General features: G+C 41.5%; 1 protein-coding gene across 3 annotated transcripts in view; it reads right to left on the reverse strand.

Moving 5' to 3' along the window:
- Positions 1-2,349: 2,349 nt before the first annotated feature.
- fgfr1a (fibroblast growth factor receptor 1a) overlaps positions 2,350-17,739 on the reverse strand; it is a 44,114-nt gene continuing 28,724 nt past the window's right edge. Inside the window, exons 6-18 of one of the 3 annotated variants that reach the window (XM_066644932.1) lie at positions 17,279-17,402; positions 15,382-15,572; positions 14,042-14,192; positions 9,269-9,459; positions 8,515-8,660; positions 8,291-8,412; positions 7,663-7,773; positions 6,848-7,038; positions 6,625-6,747; positions 5,672-5,742; positions 5,449-5,586; positions 5,207-5,312; positions 2,350-5,091 (exon numbers count right to left, since the gene is read on the reverse strand). In XM_066644932.1, the coding sequence (XP_066501029.1) occupies positions 4,912-5,091; positions 5,207-5,312; positions 5,449-5,586; positions 5,672-5,742; positions 6,625-6,747; positions 6,848-7,038; positions 7,663-7,773; positions 8,291-8,412; positions 8,515-8,660; positions 9,269-9,459; positions 14,042-14,192; positions 15,382-15,572; positions 17,279-17,402 (1,845 nt within the window). In that variant the 3' untranslated portion in view covers positions 2,350-4,911. Of the gene's footprint in view, positions 5,092-5,206; positions 5,313-5,448; positions 5,587-5,671; positions 5,743-6,624; positions 6,748-6,847; positions 7,039-7,662; positions 7,774-8,290; positions 8,413-8,514; positions 8,661-9,261; positions 9,460-12,653; positions 12,799-14,041; positions 14,193-15,381; positions 15,573-17,278; positions 17,403-17,739 lie in introns of all 3 variants that reach the window. The other 2 variants (XM_066644931.1, XM_066644933.1) reach the window with 2 other exon arrangements.

Below are 17,739 nucleotides of genomic sequence, written 5' to 3' on the forward strand. Positions count from 1 at the left end.
TTGTAGCTCAGTGCCTTCACTCCAGACCAGTCTTACACCTATTTGTGAAATAGTTGCATAAATGAGTGTGGATTTCATGTATGGAACTATATTTCAAATAGGTGCAAGACTGGGTTGTTCACTCACAAAGATAAGTTCTGCTTTATCTTGTAATGACCTTTTCCCCCCCAACAACCCCCAGAACTTTCACTTAGTTTATCTATAAAGAACCCTCCCAAAACAAGAGATAACCCAGAATACAGACACTATCTGGTTGTTGAAGATGTTCCCTTTTAGCCAGAGACAGATAACATATACTTAGCTACTTATATTTACATCTGTGGTATTTGGCAGACACTGTTATCGACTCACAACTTTAATCATGTTTCAAAGAATGGTTAATGCAAGTGTAGGGGTTTTCACCTAGACTATAGTTGAGTTCTTGCCCAAACTGGGATTTGAGCCCTGTCTGCAGCATGGAGGACACTCGTTACCCACTACACTCCACAAAGTGCTGCTTGTTTCATATCCATAAGACACAAAATTGTAGCATAGATGCTAGCCCGGTTGCTAGCGCCACTGCTACAGTATATAATAAAAATTTGTAGACAGCTCTTCTAAATAAAATTATATTCAAGCAGCACCAGTTTTGAACACACATGTTCAAAAGTGCACAAAGCTGGTATATTCTCAGTAACAAGGCCAATGGACAATGCTAAATATTGGCTAGACGGGTATGAATTTCTATCGTCTGAAAAAGAGAGGTTGAAAAATTGTGAAGTAAAATAAAGAATGATTATTTTTGTTTGTTTTAGTAAATGTCACTTTTATGTTAACTATTTTTAGATTAAAAAGTGAATTAATAAAACATTAGCTTTCCACCAAACTACAAAAATTGTATTTACTAGCAGAAGACGCGATGTTGTACTGGCCTGTCTCTCTCCTCTGCTGTGGTTATTAAGGGTGCTGTGGATCTAAGAGAGCTGTCCATCTAATGGCAGTGTCAAATAGAAGTGTGGGATGCTAAGTGAGTTATATCATTGTATTGAGCAGATGGTGGGGAATGGATGGGTGTGTGCAGGGTGTAGTGCGTTAGTTACAGGGCAAGGAGTGGGTGTTAATATTTAACACAGGATCTGTGTTGCATTGTAGGAAATTGTAAGATGTACAATAGTGTTTCATCTTAAAGCTGGAGTCGATGTGATATTTTTGTAGAAACCAGTGGCAAGCTATTATTTTGAAAAAAAAAATACCAACCAAAACAGTGCCACCCTTTTTATTCACACCTTATTCCTAATCCATTCCCCTAAAACACCAAAGTGCACATGGCTTGATAAGTGATACATACAGAGGAGCACAAGGCCTTGCTAAACTACATCACCCACCTACCTCATGTCTCATTCACAACAGCTACACAGATAGTCACTCTGGTTTGCCTTCCAGCTTCTTCCAGCTCCCACCGTGTGTCTCTTCAGGCGCGAGTCCTTGTGCATGGGGCACAGTGATTGGAGCGGCCGAGTAGTAAGTACTGCAAAGGTTACACAGGGCAGTTTCTGCAGTGCTGAGCCCAGAGTAGCAACCACAGAGGCTCTGTTCTCACTATTACAGGTCAGTGGAGCATCACAATGACTTTGAAGCTGTGATACCTAGTGTTCCTTTAAACTATAAGCAGGAAAACAATTAAAATAAATCCTAATTTGATGTTTAGCTCAAATTTGTGAAAGAGCAGAGATATGGCTGGGTGTTCTGATGCGTCTTGCTACCTTGTCGAAATGTGCTGCCTTAGTGTACTTTTATACGTACAGTTGTTTAAATAAAACCGTTGTTAAGCTAAATGTAGTGTATCAGAAGATGCTTCCCAAATCCACTTATTTAAGAAATTATAAGCTTCTTATGGTGATAAGATATGGTTTTATAGTTTTGTACATTTAATTTGCCATGTAAAGATGTGGAACACTCCAGCAAATGAGTAAACTACAATTGTGTAATGCACCAGAGAGGAAAAAAAAAAGATTTAACAAGAAAAACACATGCAAAAATTAAAAAATTTGGTCTGAGCATGTGCAGAGCTGCAAAGTAGCACATTTCGACAAGGTAGCACAACTTGTCATAACACAGACTGCTCTATCTGTTCTTAGCTAGTTCTGGAAAGATATAAAATATAACACATTTCCCTGAGAAACCTACCTATTGGAACATTTTTCACTACTAGAAATCTAGTCCTCGAACATCCGGTACCAGTTAGCTCTAGTGTTAGCTCGACCTGAAAACCTAGCCAGTTTTATTTATTTATTTTTATTATTATTATTTGTTTTCTTAACCAAACGCTTCCTGTAACGCTTCCTGTAACACTAACACTTCCTGTTCTAAATGTTAAGCTTCCAAATAAAGGTTTTGGAGGGAGATGGGAACATTTAGAGATGATTGTGCTGTCTGAGAGATGTCAATCATAATTTTTCAGAAAGCTAATAGTTTCTATGGTAACCATTATATTTAATGAAATTTCCATTTATTAAATTTAGTCCAAATATACATCTACATTTTAAATGTTATGTTTGTGGATTCACTCAATTTTTTATTGAGCCTCAGAATTGTTTGGTGTTTTAAGTAGATCACCCTGTGCATCTTTAATGCTGAAGTGCAATCCGGGCTGATTCATTGCTTGATTCACTTATTTCCCTGAGCCAGACTCATTCATTTGGCAGCTGCTATCAGTGTGTGTGTGTGTGTGTGATTCTGCTGTTCCCCATCACTCATCCAGCTGGTGGCCAGATCACTTGCCCTTCAACTCAAAAACACCCTACCAGCCAAAGCCTCGTCTCAAATCTGCATATTACTGTATTTACATTTAGACCATAAGGACACAACTCAGGAAAAATCAATATCCATTTGGGGCGCTAACATAGAAACATATAGTGAATGTCCACAGTTTTCTGGACTTCTACTTGCCCTCTGCTTTTAAATTGCAAGGATAAACGGAGACCTTCATGCATATATTCTATATAATAGAAGTGAGCAAAAATAAAATTCCATATCCCCTCCATAAGGGGGAATCCTCTCTGCAGTTGAAAATACCCTTGTCATGTAGAGAATATATCTCCCAGAGTTACCGTACTTAACCGTCCCACAGAGAGCAGCTATATTTTATCACAGTACATTATAATATACAGCTACCTTCCAATAAAACAGCTTGTATTTTCACCTCTCTGGGATTGACACTTGTTAAATTTAAAGTCTTCTTTGCTCCTACCACCTTCAGCTGTATTCTCACAGCCGTCTCGTTGGCAACCTTTGATGACCGCGGCAGTAAAAGCTAATACTGGACAGCGGGGTAGAGGTGTGTCATTTGGTTAAGGAACGCTTGTCCGTTGCTATGGGGAAGGGAGGGTGGGTCGGTGGGGGTTTGGCTGTTGTTCTGATGCATCACTCGCTGGTAGGGAGCCAGTAGCCGCTGGTAAGTGTGGACCCTGATTTGATGCATCTTAGTAGTGCAGTCATTCTCGTACATCCAGCTATAAATAACACTAACAGCTACCCTCATCCCTGCCTGAATTAGCATACTGAATTGGCACTGAAAACCCTCACTAACCAAAGAGGGACTGGAACCCTCCATAATACACTTTATATCACAGCCCCGCTAGGGTAACCGATATTTACGAGGTTGTTTATGAAGTTCGTCTCAAACTGTGAAAGCTCCCGCTTGGTTTTCAATAGCATTTTTATTCAATGTAATCCTTTTACAGTGACATAAGTGATCCGCAAATCTTTCCCCATTACGGGGAGGACGCCGTCTTCGCTTTTATGCGGTCGATCCATTAACACGGGAAAAGCATTTTACAGTTGTTCAGATTGTTTTCTGCCGAGCTGATTTTAACCAAATTGTGGAGATAGGTTTGAATTCATAGGACATTTCCATTTTTCCAACCATAATTACTTAAGACAAGTACCTTAGGACAAAAAAAGTACCAACTCTGAAATGCTGACTACCTTAATACAGAAGAAAAGAGCAACCACTACAAGTGGGAATGATCTCTACTAAACAATAGTAGCGTACTATTATGTAGCTTAACTCGTTGACTCGAGGATGGAGTGAACGCCATCGAAAAGCTAGCAGCGGGCTGGAGCTACATTAGCTTACCTGCATCATCGATACAGAACAAAAAACTAAACAAAAAAAAAAAAAGGAAAAATAAAAAAAAACTGGCCAGCTAACACTTCCATAGAATTCTTTTGTCCCTTTCCAAAGAACCCCCCCCCTTTAATCACTGGACATCCAGGTAGAGAAAAAAAAACAAAACAAACAAAACAAAAAAGTCAATGAGTGTAATAAAAATAAGAGGAGTGTAAATATATATATTCATATTTATAAATTTCTAACTGTATTTACAAGAAAGCCACGAGATCAAAATGACTTTACTGTTGTAACAATCCATTGTTAGAATACTTTTGGACAGTCCAGAACGTGATAGAAGCTTCTTAAAAAGGGAGTTTGGTTTGGGAACAGAAGACCAGAGCAAAATCGATAGGTCCAGAATGAAGAATCCAAAAATACTCGTACCAGTCTGTAATTATTCCCCCTTTTTTTTTTTTTTTTTTTTTAAAAGTCCTGGGAGGGGATAGAATAAAAGTCTCTCTTTCCAAGTGCCCTAAACTTGTCCACACCATCTGCTGAGGGAGGGGTGTCTGGAAACGACGAGCCGATGCTCTCCTAGCCGTAAGAGGCTAAGTGTTAAAGTTCCGAACAAGGGTCATGTCCCGAACCGTTTTGTCCACTCTGTAGTGTGCACTATAGTCAAGCATGTCTCCTGAGAGTTCATGAGTAAAGTCCAGCTCTGGCACACACTCAGGTGGCAGGTGGGTCAGGGTCAGAGGGGGAATCAGTGTGTGTGTGTGGGGGGGCTGTGTGAGTGTGTCTGTGTGTGTGTATGTTTCTCAGCGCTTTTTGAAAGCCACTCCACGGTTGGGATGAGGGGGGAACTTGGGCAGGCAGGGCTCATCAGCGCCAGGATCGTGAGAGAAGACGGAATCTTCACCGGAAGAACAGGTGGAGCTGCGCGTGTCGGGGAAACTGGGAGAATACTGGTCCAGAGACACGGACAGGTCGAGATACTCCTGAATAAAACAGAGACATGGACATAGAAGCGTGAATATGTGACCTCATGATTACTGTTCGGCAAAATAGATCAAATTTGACAACATTGGAAAGCTTGAACACAGTAGATCTCACCTGATTGGAAGTCATTGAGAGAGTGCGATCCAGGTCCTCGACCAGCTGTTTAAAGGTGGGTCTCTGAGAAGGAACAGCGTGCCAGCAGTCCCTCATCATCATATACCTGAGAGAGGAGAAGGAGATAAGAAGTTTACAAGTGCAGACAGGGACAGCATGAGGAAGATGGAGACCAATTAGCATACGCTAAATTCACAAACCACATCAACAGCTATTTGTTTGTTTAATGTAAGTCCTCTTACAGTTCATGGGTGCATGTTGAGGGGCGGTCCATGCGGTGGCCCTCCTTTAGCAGTTTGAAGAGCTCCTCCACAGGAACACCTGGATATGGAGAACCACCGAGAGTAAAGATTTCCCACAGCAGCACCCCGAAAGACCACCTGCATCAGAGAGAAAAACATCATTGAGGATCTCAACAGTGCAGACAGTACCCATACATCCTGTTAGAACAGAACGAAGACTTACACATCGCTCTGGTGCGTGTAGATACGGTCAAACAGAGCTTCAGGAGCCATCCACTTCACTGGCAAACGACCCTGAGATGAGAGAGATTCAGTCAGTACTTTTTGCAGAACTTTAATTGGAAAGGGATAAGACAATGAACCTGAAACACCTGTCATTGTAGTGTGGGAGGTTTCATGGCTAAATTGGAGCAGCCTGGTGGCCAATCTTCATTAACTGCACATTGCACCAGTAAGACCATGTGCATCCAGTGGTTCAAACATTGTGTCCTGAAGGCGGCGCCGTGTATCAGGACGACAATGCACCAATACACACAGCAAGACTGGTGAAAGACTGGTTTGATGAACATGAAAGTGAAGTTGAACATCTCCCATGGCCTGCACAGTCACCAGATCTAAATATTATTGAGCCACTTTGGGGTGTTTTGGAGGAGCGAGTCAGGAAACGTTTTCCTCCACCAGCATCACGTAGAGACCTGGCCACTATCCTGCAAGAAGAATGGCTTATAATCTCTCTGACCACTGTGCAGGACTTGTGTATGTCATTCCCAAGACGAATTGACTCTGTATTGGCCGCAAAAGGAGGCCCTACACCATACTAATAAATTACTGTGGTCTAAAACCAGGTGTTTCACTTTCATTGTCCAACCCCTGTACTTGGAAGTCTATAGCGAGTCAGTCGGCCGTCTACGTGAACGCATGGTCAAACAAGTATCTCTCTATCCTAAGACATTTTTGGGAAACTGGGCCCTGAACTGTTTAACCTCTTCATCGCTGCACAATTGATTAATTTTGTCTGCTGTAATACACTGTAAACCAACTGTTGAGGTAATACACGATGAAACCCCTCAAAAGCTGAATGTTTCAAACACAACAGCTCAGTGCACGAGGACGAGTGTTTAGTTCTAGGAACGACAAACGTGAAAGTGAAAAATCAGTGTGTCATGGCCCACTTACATTGGTGGTTTTCTTGTAGTAGTCAATATGATGGATGTCTCTGGCCAAGCCAAAGTCTGCTATCTTCATCACGTTGTCCTCGGTTACAAGAACATTACGAGCTGCCAGATCTCTGTGGATACACTGAACATCAAAAGAGACACACGCAATTAATACAACCGTGGAGCTCTGACTTTAACTGTAGCATTACACACATAAGAAAAGACGGAACGGGATTTCTGACCTTCTTGGACGCCAGGTACTCCATACCGCGGGCCACCTGATAGGCGCAGGACACCAGGTCTTTGATGGACATGTTCTCTACAGGAACCTGGTCAGGGTTGTAGCAGTACTCCATCCCCGGAGGACGACGCGCCCTCAGATACTCCCGCAGGTTCCCCTTAGAGGCAAACTCCACGATCACGTAAAGAGGACCTGAAAGATATCACGCAGGGGTGTTTTATAGAGTACAGTGATCCCTCGTTGTTCGCGGGGGATGCGTTCCAAGACCACCCGCGAAAAACGAATTTCCGCGAAGTAGAGGAAAGATATTTATCTATTTAACGAGTATTTGGACTTTTAAAACCCTCCCTGTTACTGTTAACAACCCACCCTTAGCATTAAACAGTCATTCTCTAATGTTTTTCAGCTGGAACTACATGTGATATCCTACCAGTTTCTTTAATAGAGTCATTACTAAGCTGTGATTCAGCGTCAGTAAATTTCACTCATTCATTCATTTCATTCATTTCGGATGTGGACGTGAACAATACATGTAAATAATAATAAAGCCCCCTTGAAAAAACCCGCAAAGTAGCGAATCCGCGAAAGAAAAACCGCGAAGTAGCGAGGGATTACTGTACTGAACAACTTGAAAGTTCAATCATATTCCAAATATAGACACCAGTCACAATATGTCTTTGGCAATCTTGAAAAAAAAAAAAAAAACATGCCCTGCCAAATTAGGGTCTATTGACCTCCATCCATTCTATTGATCCCCATTCTGACTTGACCTCAGTGCTTCATCAATCACTCCATCACACCAGCAAAGCCTCTCACCGTCCTGAGTGCAGGCTCCCAGCAGGTTGATGATGTTCTTGTGCTTGCCAATGATCTTCATCATCTCCATCTCAGAGATCAGGTCTGACAGGTCCTTCTCTGTGGCATCAGCTAAAAAGGATTTATAAAAAAAAAGGAAAAAGACCATAATTAACACAGGTATCCAGCAGTGACAGGTCACGCAACCTTCAACTCTTCAGCCCAGAGACACATCCCAGAGTGATATATATTCTTGGGTGGATTTTTCTCATTATTCTAATCCATGAGTGGTGGTCTCCATTCGCTTTAATGTGAGGGGATGAGGGTAAGCAGCTTCATCATCATCAACAACAACAACAAAAAACCCTTAGACTTTTAAAAATGATAGCCCACCCAGCTAAAGGCACTGTAGGAAAAGACAATGCAGCTCAACCACAGAATACTGATGAGAATGAATGACTCAGTCTAAGTTTATGCTCTTGGGAAGACATCTTTCCCACAACGGAAATAAAAAAAAATACAGAAGTGGCATCCAGATGTAAACAAAACTGCCCTCATCAAGTTCTGTTTGGAGAAGGACATCATCTGGGTTCCATCATGTCCAGATTTGTGCTTCAGTTTACGGTAACAAATTCTCAAAATCACTCACATTTCAGCATCTTGACAGCAACTTTGGTAATGCGGTTGGGTTTGTCTTTGTCCATTCCCAGAACCTCTCCCATGACCACCTGGCCAAAGCAGCCCTCACCCAGAGGCTTCCCCAGCACCAGCCTGTAAAGAGAGAGAAGAGAGAGAACGCGAAAGATTAAACTGAATTCAGTTGACAAAATCATTGAACCCAAGTGGATGTGCACGTATGCATGTGTGTATTACTTGTCTCGAGGTAGTTCCCAGCGGGGGTCCTGGGGCAGTTCGTATTCAGAGACCCCTGAGAGCATGGGGGAGCCACTGGAAGAAAGCCTGGATGGTTTGACCAGCAAAGCCCCTGAGTGCAGAGAGGAGCTGGAGTCCACAGACACCTGCACAGAGACACTTCAACTTACTCTCCACACCACAGTACTGCACAGAGCACAGTCTACAACTCCACATTCAACCATTAAGTTCAGGCAAAACACCTAACGGTTTAAACACAATATAGTTTCCTCAATATTTTCTTTTTAAATCCGAAAAGCACTGGTTTATGGTGTGATTTAAAACAGTTGCATTGTTTTTCTGCTACAATCTCACCCTCAAAAAATACCCTGCCAACTAATACCTTGGTAATTCTACTAGTGAATGGACAGACTTCTTCAACCTAGTGAGTAAATATCAACCCTATCACCATCCAGTGCATGGAATTAGCAACAGTTTTGTGATATAAATAAATATCAATATAATTACTGCTATTATTTAATCATAGAAATGTTCCGAGTGCCCCCCCCCCCCCCCCCCCCCGGAACCGTGTTGTCCTTGACATATTTGCACCTACCTTCTGTAGAACAAACCCTGTAAATTCACTGGGAGGTTGAGGAACAACATTGTTGACTCAATCATAGAAACATTATTTATATCAACACTTCCTGAACCTGTCAGAGCTGAATGTGTTTGGTAGTAGAGTAGATCAAACCCCCTATCTACTTTCTGTTACCTGTCTGCGCAGTGGGATGCTCTTGGCCAGTTTGTGGACAGCCATCTGGCTGTTGAAGTCGCTCTTCTTGGCGGTGCTGTGCATTTTCACCAGGACAGCGATGACCACCATCATGCAGATGAGGAAGAAGCCCACGCAGTAGATGAGGACCTCCAGGTAAGTCTGGTTGGGCAGCGGTGTCGGGGGGACGGCTGCTCGGGAGGAAAAGCCATGAGGGTGCGGCACACAACGAGATGACAGTGGGTGATGAACTTGGCCTCATAAAGAGCCAAAGTAAATCCCTTAATGGCAATGGTTCCTAACCCTGGTCCTGGGGCCCTGGCTATTTATCTATTCGAGGATACACATTTTACTTTAAGATTAAGAGCTCTTTCTTATTTAAGAAGAAGAAAAACCCACAGAAAATCCACACCCAATCACAAGCAACACTGACACCTGTTGTGAAAGATTTGAAACAGTACCTATAAAATATTCATGTTTTTAATAATGAAAATATTGATACACTACAAAAATATTGTCTTAATTTTGTCACTGCTAAAGGAAACATTTCCACAAGAATGACTAGCTCTTTTTTCTTCATCAAATCATTTACCATACAAAATTCGTAAAGCAAATCAAGTTCCAGGGCCAGGGTTTAGAGCTGTTGAACCATGGGACAGATTGGCCTTTGCTGATATAGACCTCTCCATCTTCTAACCATTGGAATGCTCTTTGGTTTGCAGGGTGTTCTTAGCCTACAACCACATTCTTGGAGGAGTTAGTGTTTTTGCTGGCTATCGGGTGCAAATTAGCACTTTATCCTTTACTGGATTCCTTGTGGAAAGACCATGGATGAATGTAAATTTATGCTTTTTGGGCTTTTGCTAGGAGTGCTGCATTAACACCGGCTGTCCAAGAGTGAGGTTGGGACTCTTGCTTTGTTGCCAATACGTCCCAAAAACCCGACATAACCACCTCCCAGCCCCCACCCCAAACAAGACCACCAAACCCACCCAAAACACACTCAACCAAACAAAGATACACAAACCCCAAGGAGTGCAAAGGGGGGAAAAAAAGCATGCTCCGAGTCTTTAACATGACTGCCACACCGCATAGAGCACAAACTCCTATTGTAGCACCATAATCACGTCTTTCAAGCATCAGGTTTCAGCCCACATTCTTCTGCTTATGCAGTGGCAGAGAGAAGGAAACTACTGCTCATGACACTTGGCAGCCTTCACCTACAGATAAGACCAAAAAATGTCCCTATGTAAACTGTTACATAAGCAGAAAAGAAGGCGGCTTGATTTAAGGTGGGCATTTAAGATAAACTATAAACTGGAACATAAACTATATTCATTGGCATGTGTTGGCCAGGAGGCTGTATTCTCCTGTAAATCCAGGAGATGGTACATGTCAGCAGTGCATAATAAGCCAGCTAGGTCATGGGCTAATGTTACATGATAAATCTGGATGATAAAGCCATTTCTTAGTCTAAGGAAGTCATTTTCTGTAGCCTTAAGGCTCTGGTTTAATAAGAATTGGATATGTGTACTCAGGACCCAAAAAAACCCAACAATGAACAATGCATGAACAATTCCTCACAAAAATACAACACACATTGTCTGAATCATAGCTAAACAGATGCTAACAAAATAAAACTCAGTGTGTTCTTATTGGATGTGACTGTACTGTTGTGTAATGGTCAATGTTGGACTTCAAATCTAAAGTATTTTTGGAAAGCAACTGCCAAAGAACAGGAAGAGACATGTCCTAAAACCCCATTTTAGTTAAACACCAACACCATATACACAAAAGTACCCAGCTTTCCCCAGTGTTGAGGCTTTAACTGACAAACAGCTTGATAAACCAAATCCATTCCAAAGTATTAAAATGGACCTGAGCCCTTCAAGGGGTCATTTATCAGCACAAACCCAAAGAGAATGCTGGGTATTCATTTCTCAAAAAGAAATGACTTCAGCATGGTGCACTCTTTGGCGGTTTTTGTCAAGTTTCATGCTCAACCTGGATGTTATTTTGAAAACTTCTGAAATATGTTAATTAGAAAAAGGAAAACAAAGTTTAGAAATGGAACACAGCCAGGCCAGATCAATACCACATTCCTTGAGTAATACTGCTCATGCTGCTTCAGCCTATACTTTGGAATATAGCATTTTAAAAATGCCATACATGAAACTGCAGTATAAGGTTGAATACCACAGACAATGGTTTGGACATGGTCCCCTCTACTTTTTATACAGCATCTGCCCGTTGGCCTACAACAGAAGTGAGTTTTGAATACAGCTGGTTCTATTCTTTTACTTCCTTACAGGGAATCTGTCATAAATATCCTTTGTGGTAATCCACACCATGCTCCACGCCCAAGACATACACACGCACCAAAAAAAAGGCAATAGCAATGTTGTAACATAGTCCACAATGATATGCCACAACAGGCATCGAGTGAATCTAATTAAGAACCTCTAATTCAGTTTAGATGGTGGAAGTGGTTGGTCTTGGCTCATTAGTTCCATTTCAACAAAAAGAGAAAGAAGAGAAAACATCATCATGGTTCAACCTTCTTCCATACATCACGGAAGAGTGGTGGAACCACGCAGGGGAAGTGGCCTCCACACAGGATGGTCCTTTTCGGATGCAACACAATCACAACTGGCGCTACGGTCAAACTGGAGGATTGGGCCAGTGTAAAGGATATGGCTAGCAATAGCATTCAAACACCACAGTGGGTTGACATGGGTTAACCACGAGTAAACCCAATCTTACTTCGAGTTTCATCCATATCAGCCTCCTCATTAAAGACCTAAACAGTAATCATATGCTTCCAGACCAGCAATATGAAGAGTGATTGAATAGCCCTGGGTTTACTAACAGTGTAAATGTAGCTTTTGTGCGTTTCATTTATCTAAGGCTTACACCACTGTTATGGCTTGAAATAATCTGTGCCTGCAAAGATAGTTGCAGCAGCTCCTGATTGGTTTATTAAAGGGAAACTGTACTGATGTTGTTTTCCTGATTACTCTATAATTCATAATCATTGGTTTGGTTCGTGATTGGTTGATTCGTTGTAGAGTTTGTTTGCTTTTCAGTGTGTTAGATAGGAACTGGAGGCTGCGACACGTCACAATTTAGAGACTGGAAACACTTTGGATGTCTGGTTACCATAACTGTTGCTTCCTACTGGATTTCTGAAGGCAGGAATTTCAAAACAAACAACTTAAATTGAGCTTATTGATATAAACTGTTGGCAATCCAGTTTAATTTGCGCTTTGTTATGGCTGGTGCAACTGAACAAAGGCCATTTGTGTGAACTGGTGGTAAACAGACAAAGAGAAAGAGAGAGAGAAAAGAAGTCAACCGAAAAAGACACCAAAAGAACCGTAGATACCTTCATAGACAGTCAACCATGCAGAGTGATGGGAATTGCCAATAGAGTTGCCAGCCAAGCAGGTGTACATCCCCTCGTCCTCTAAAGTCACATTCCTGAGCTGCAGCACCTCCATATCCTTATCCGTGGTGTTGAGGCCTGCCGTCTAAGAGAGAAGAACCAGAGGATGAAGCAGGAGACCACCGGAAAAGAACCCAGAAGAAACAGAGGAAGATAAGAGGTTTCTCATCGAGGGATGAGACTAAGTTGGAGAAAAAGCAAGTTCTTGAGAAAGAGCACCCAGAAGAACAAGAAGAAACTGGAATAATCATGGAAAGCTTCCTTCCAGGGTGTATTTCCAGGAGTAATAGTAATAATACTCCCAGTTGATGCTGGCTCCAGCGCTGACCTGCTGATGATTAAACCTTGGTTAGTAAAAAAAGAAAGGGAGGGAAAAAAAACGCTCCACCTGCTAAAGAAACCCACACCTATGGTCAAGGAATCAAATCTGGAAAAGGTGTGGTGGACGTTGACCCACCTACAGTCCATCACTACATGCACAAGATGGGCCTCATGGAACTGTACCCAGCAGAGAGGGAACTCTGAGAAAATGGCAATAAACACAACACAACAACACAGACTAAACAGAAACAGAAGAAGAGGAAAGTAGGAGTAAACATACAACAAGACCGACAAAACAAGGTGTGAACAACTGAAGGAAAGAAAGAGACTAAGAGAAAAAAAATGTAGACTGAGAGAAACAGAAGACAGCATAGAGAGAGAGAGAAAGAGAGAAAGAACTGGAAAAATAAGAGCAAATATGGCAAAAAAGGGAGGAGAGAAAGAATCGAAGACGAGAGAGTAAGAGAAAGAAAAAAGAAGTAATAACAGCAGAGAGAAAAAAAAAGTTAAGTGATTAAAAAAAGACTACAAAAGAAAATGGAGAAAAGAGAGGGGGGTGGGGAAAAATGGGTGAGAAAAAAAAAAGTTAGAAAGAGAAGAGACAAGAACGAGCATGAGAGAAGATGACTGGTTGGAAAAACAGCCCCTTCAGCTCGGTGAAGAAGTTCAGAGACCTGGTCTCTGACCAAGTCCATAACACTCTGAATCAAAAGAACAGAGGGCATGAAACGTTCCCTTATTAGGAGGGCACAGGGGAACAGGGGACGAAGAAAGAAAAAAGAATGAGTGAGTCCAATATAAATTCAAACTCAAACACTTCCAGTCAGCTCTGCTGGGTTTTTCCATGGCATCATTCACAGTCCGGGGCACCAAGGGAAAAACGGCGGGAGGGAGGGAGGGAGGGAGGGATGTGTTAATTTTGGCACCTAATATTTGCTAACTCCTGTGTCTATCCTACAGTCTCCATCATTTTGTCCCCTATAGGCTCCTGTAGGTGAGGGTTTTACCTGTGGAGGCGTATTTAGTGACGGTGAGCCATGCTGATTGGTTGGCTTGGCCTATATAATTGGACACTTTACAAATATACTCCCCACTCTCCTCCTCCGTCACGTTGTACAGTGTCAGCACCTGCGTGTCCGAGCTGTTGACCCCAGAGTGCTGCGGAGGTCAAACAGAGGTCAAGGTTAAAAAAATAAATAAATCACCCAAGTGGGTGGAGAACCCAACTGTCACTGGTTACCGCAGTGACCAGATAGGGACAAGGTGGGGTAAATGGGCCATTTCCGTTAAAGTGGATTATGGTTGGCCAAGAAAGCGGCTCATATTTTCCCCTCATCTGGATCAGTTTCCGGACAGAATTGTTCGCCCCAGACGATGCAGTTTGACAAATAGTGTGGCAGACAAAGTGAAAATAGGACATGGGCATACATGTCATGGGCAAACAATCGACAACCTAAAACAATGGTTAACATAATATTACATATCATCAAGTGCCTGGCAACTAAAACCTAGCTGTGCTTAATGGAAAATAAATTGTGTTTAGAGGGAAAATATTCATGCTATTAATCTTCATTAAAGTTTTCAATGACGTACCTTAGCTATAGCTAACATTCATAGCAAATAGGCTGGGCTAGCTATTGCAGTCCATTGCACTTTTCCCAAGATCAGATATTTTTAATGCAATAAAAGAATATTTGATGGGCCTACATCATGAATACTTGAATATTTCCTCTCTTTTTTAGACCTGCTGTTAAGGTTTCAAAACATACACTGTAAAAAATTGCTGTAAATTTACAGCAAGTCTGCTACACTATTTTACTGTAAATCACAGTATTTACAGTAAATTATTGTATTACTCAATTACAGTAATATGCTGTAAATTTGAAATACAGTAGTGTTACTGTAAAAATACGGTAAATGGCTGGGAACTCTGCTGCCAGTATTTTACTGTAAAATTTACAATATATTTTTTTACAGTGTACTGTTTACTACTCAATTCATATTTAAAACTTAGCTGCAAAAACAGAATGTTTAGTTACGTCAAGAAAAACATACTTTAACATACACTGTGTATACACCTATACAACCATTGTGACATCATAAAGAGTGTGGACACTTCTGCATAATGAATAAGGCACATTTTAACCCATTTCAAAAGAAAGCCGATTTACGTTTGTTAGCCTTGAAAGGTACATAATTTTTTTAATTAAACATTGTATTTATATTATCTATGACATTTTTAACGTGTGAACCCATAGACATTTCATTATAATTAAATTAAATGTAATTACCTAGGGCATTATGAAATTCTGTGAAGCAGACTGATTAAAATAGTGCTTGTTTTCACCTTTAATACTCGGACGTAGGGGTTCCCGTCACTCCCCACTTTGCTGCCATTCACCTCGATGTGTTTGAGCCACTGGATGTGAGGCTGAGGGTCACTGAAGACTTTACACTCAAACTCCACATCGCTGCCCACTACCACTGTTCGATTTGCAGGAAGGCCAGCCTGAAGGATGGGCCTGTGGGGGGAACGCTCTGGAACACACACAGGGGCGAGAAAAGAGGGGGAAAAAAAATGTTAGTTGTGAAAATGATAGCTTAACAAGCAGCCAACAACAACAATTATGCATTACAGCCAGACTATCTTGAGATTAGATTACAGTCTACTCAAATAGTGCCCTATTTCAACACTGCTCATCTAAGGTAAGGGCAGTCATCCACTACTTAGCAGTCTGGGAGGGGGTTAACTGTATAAATAACACCTCCTTGGCACACAGAAAGTCTTCCATACTTCAGTCGCATTCCACACTCTGTTTAAAGCCATACATTACACTGATCCTTTATCCCATTATAATCTCCCACACAGTCTATGAGGACTCTAGCTTTTGAACCTCCAGACTGTGGCTGCTCCAAAGCCTATCTGATGTTTAAGAAAGGGTTTAAGAAAGTTTTGAAGAAGGAGTAGCAGTAGTTTTGCTCTAGAAGTTCAGAGTCACTGGTTATCATGTTGTAAACTGCGTGATTAAAGAAGCACTTTGAACACAATAAAAATAAAAAATGCAGCTATTGATTAATCTTGATTAAAGTATGCTCACCTCACCTACACGATAGTCTTATGAGATTTTCTAGTGTAAAGAGCAAAAAACACTTGCTGATGTACAACTTATTAGGGGCTATTTGAAAGGCAAAAAAAGCACCTACACAGCCTTTAATGACAAGAGACATAAACCTCCATAGACGTATATAAAGCCTTGCTGCTAGCTGTCACAACAAACAGCCTTTCAAAATGACCAAAGCAGCCTTAATTAAGGTTTCATGTAGTAGGCCTCAAGAAATCCCTTATAGACGTGTCATGTAGTCTTATGAATGTTGCTCAACGATAAAGTGTCACCAGCAAGTGTGACGATTAATGTGCTCAATGCTAACTGATGGTGTGTAGCAAAATTAGCATCTGACGCTAAACAAAAAAAGCAAAACAGATTTGAATGTTGTTTTGTGCAAGTATTTCTTGCGGTGCATTCTTATTTGGTTAAGTGATGTCACGGCCTGTTTTAAGAAGATTTGAGTCCAGAGGGGTGTGGCTTTGATTTATGGGCCACTCGCAGTGTGCGTAAATCACAAGTGTGCCAGCCAATCAGCACGCCTGTACTAATTTATTCCAAATGCTCTGACTTCATCCTGACAAAAACCACTCACTCTCCCGCTCTCACACACACACGACTATCCAAATAAACACACTTCATCTTTCCAATGTCCTACTCAATATGCTCCATCAATACAGAACAATCCTGTCCTTGACACACACACCCATTTACACACAGTTTTTTCTCACTGCCATGAGCACAGTTTGAAGGATCCACCATTACATCTGTTTACTCCCGTGAAGCAGTGTTAGCCATTAACGGTATTGAACTAACACTGCATTACCTTCATGGCAAACACACATTTACCTTTGATTAAACACAGTTAATGGTGTGCTTGGCTTCTCAAGCCCTTTTCTGAGGATCATCAAGCACCTGACTAATCAGCTGAAGCCTTGAAGGGCAAAGATCAATTCAGTGATTTAAAACCAGACAAGATTTAACAACTGAGAGACAGTTCACTACAGGGTTGGCTCCAAAGGTGCGATGACAGTGAAATCATAGCCCAAATTCTTTGTCTAAAAAATTAAATATTATTATATATTTTATTTTAACTGAAAACACTATGTAGATATAGACACTGAAAACTGTTGAACTCACCGACAACGTCCAGCTGGTAGGTGTGGTTGATGCTGCCGTATTTATTCTCCACAACACAGGTGTAGTTGCCTTTGTCTGAGGGCACCACGGAGTCCATTATGATCGACCACAATTGGTCTCGCACCTGCATGAACAGGAAGAGGTTAATTTCCATTTGGGGTTGGGGTTAAATGCTCAAAACAACGAGAGCTGCCTGAAACGGACAAATTACAGCACAGCCGTTGGGAAGGTATCTAATCTGTGACATGCCTTGTGATGTAAAATCTGACCAGCACCTCTCGCTCCACACAGAACTGTTCTAACATCTTGTCTGAACCCTATCCAAATCTATCTATCCTTATCCATCCATCCAAATCTATCTATCTATTTATCTATCCAAATCTCTATCCATCAATCCATCCAAATCCATCTATCCAAATCCATCCAAATCTATCTATCCAAATCCATCTATCTATCCATCC

Source organism: Hoplias malabaricus, chromosome 14, assembly GCF_029633855.1.
Source record: "Hoplias malabaricus isolate fHopMal1 chromosome 14, fHopMal1.hap1, whole genome shotgun sequence".
Classification (NCBI taxonomy): domain Eukaryota; kingdom Metazoa; phylum Chordata; class Actinopteri; order Characiformes; family Erythrinidae; genus Hoplias; species Hoplias malabaricus.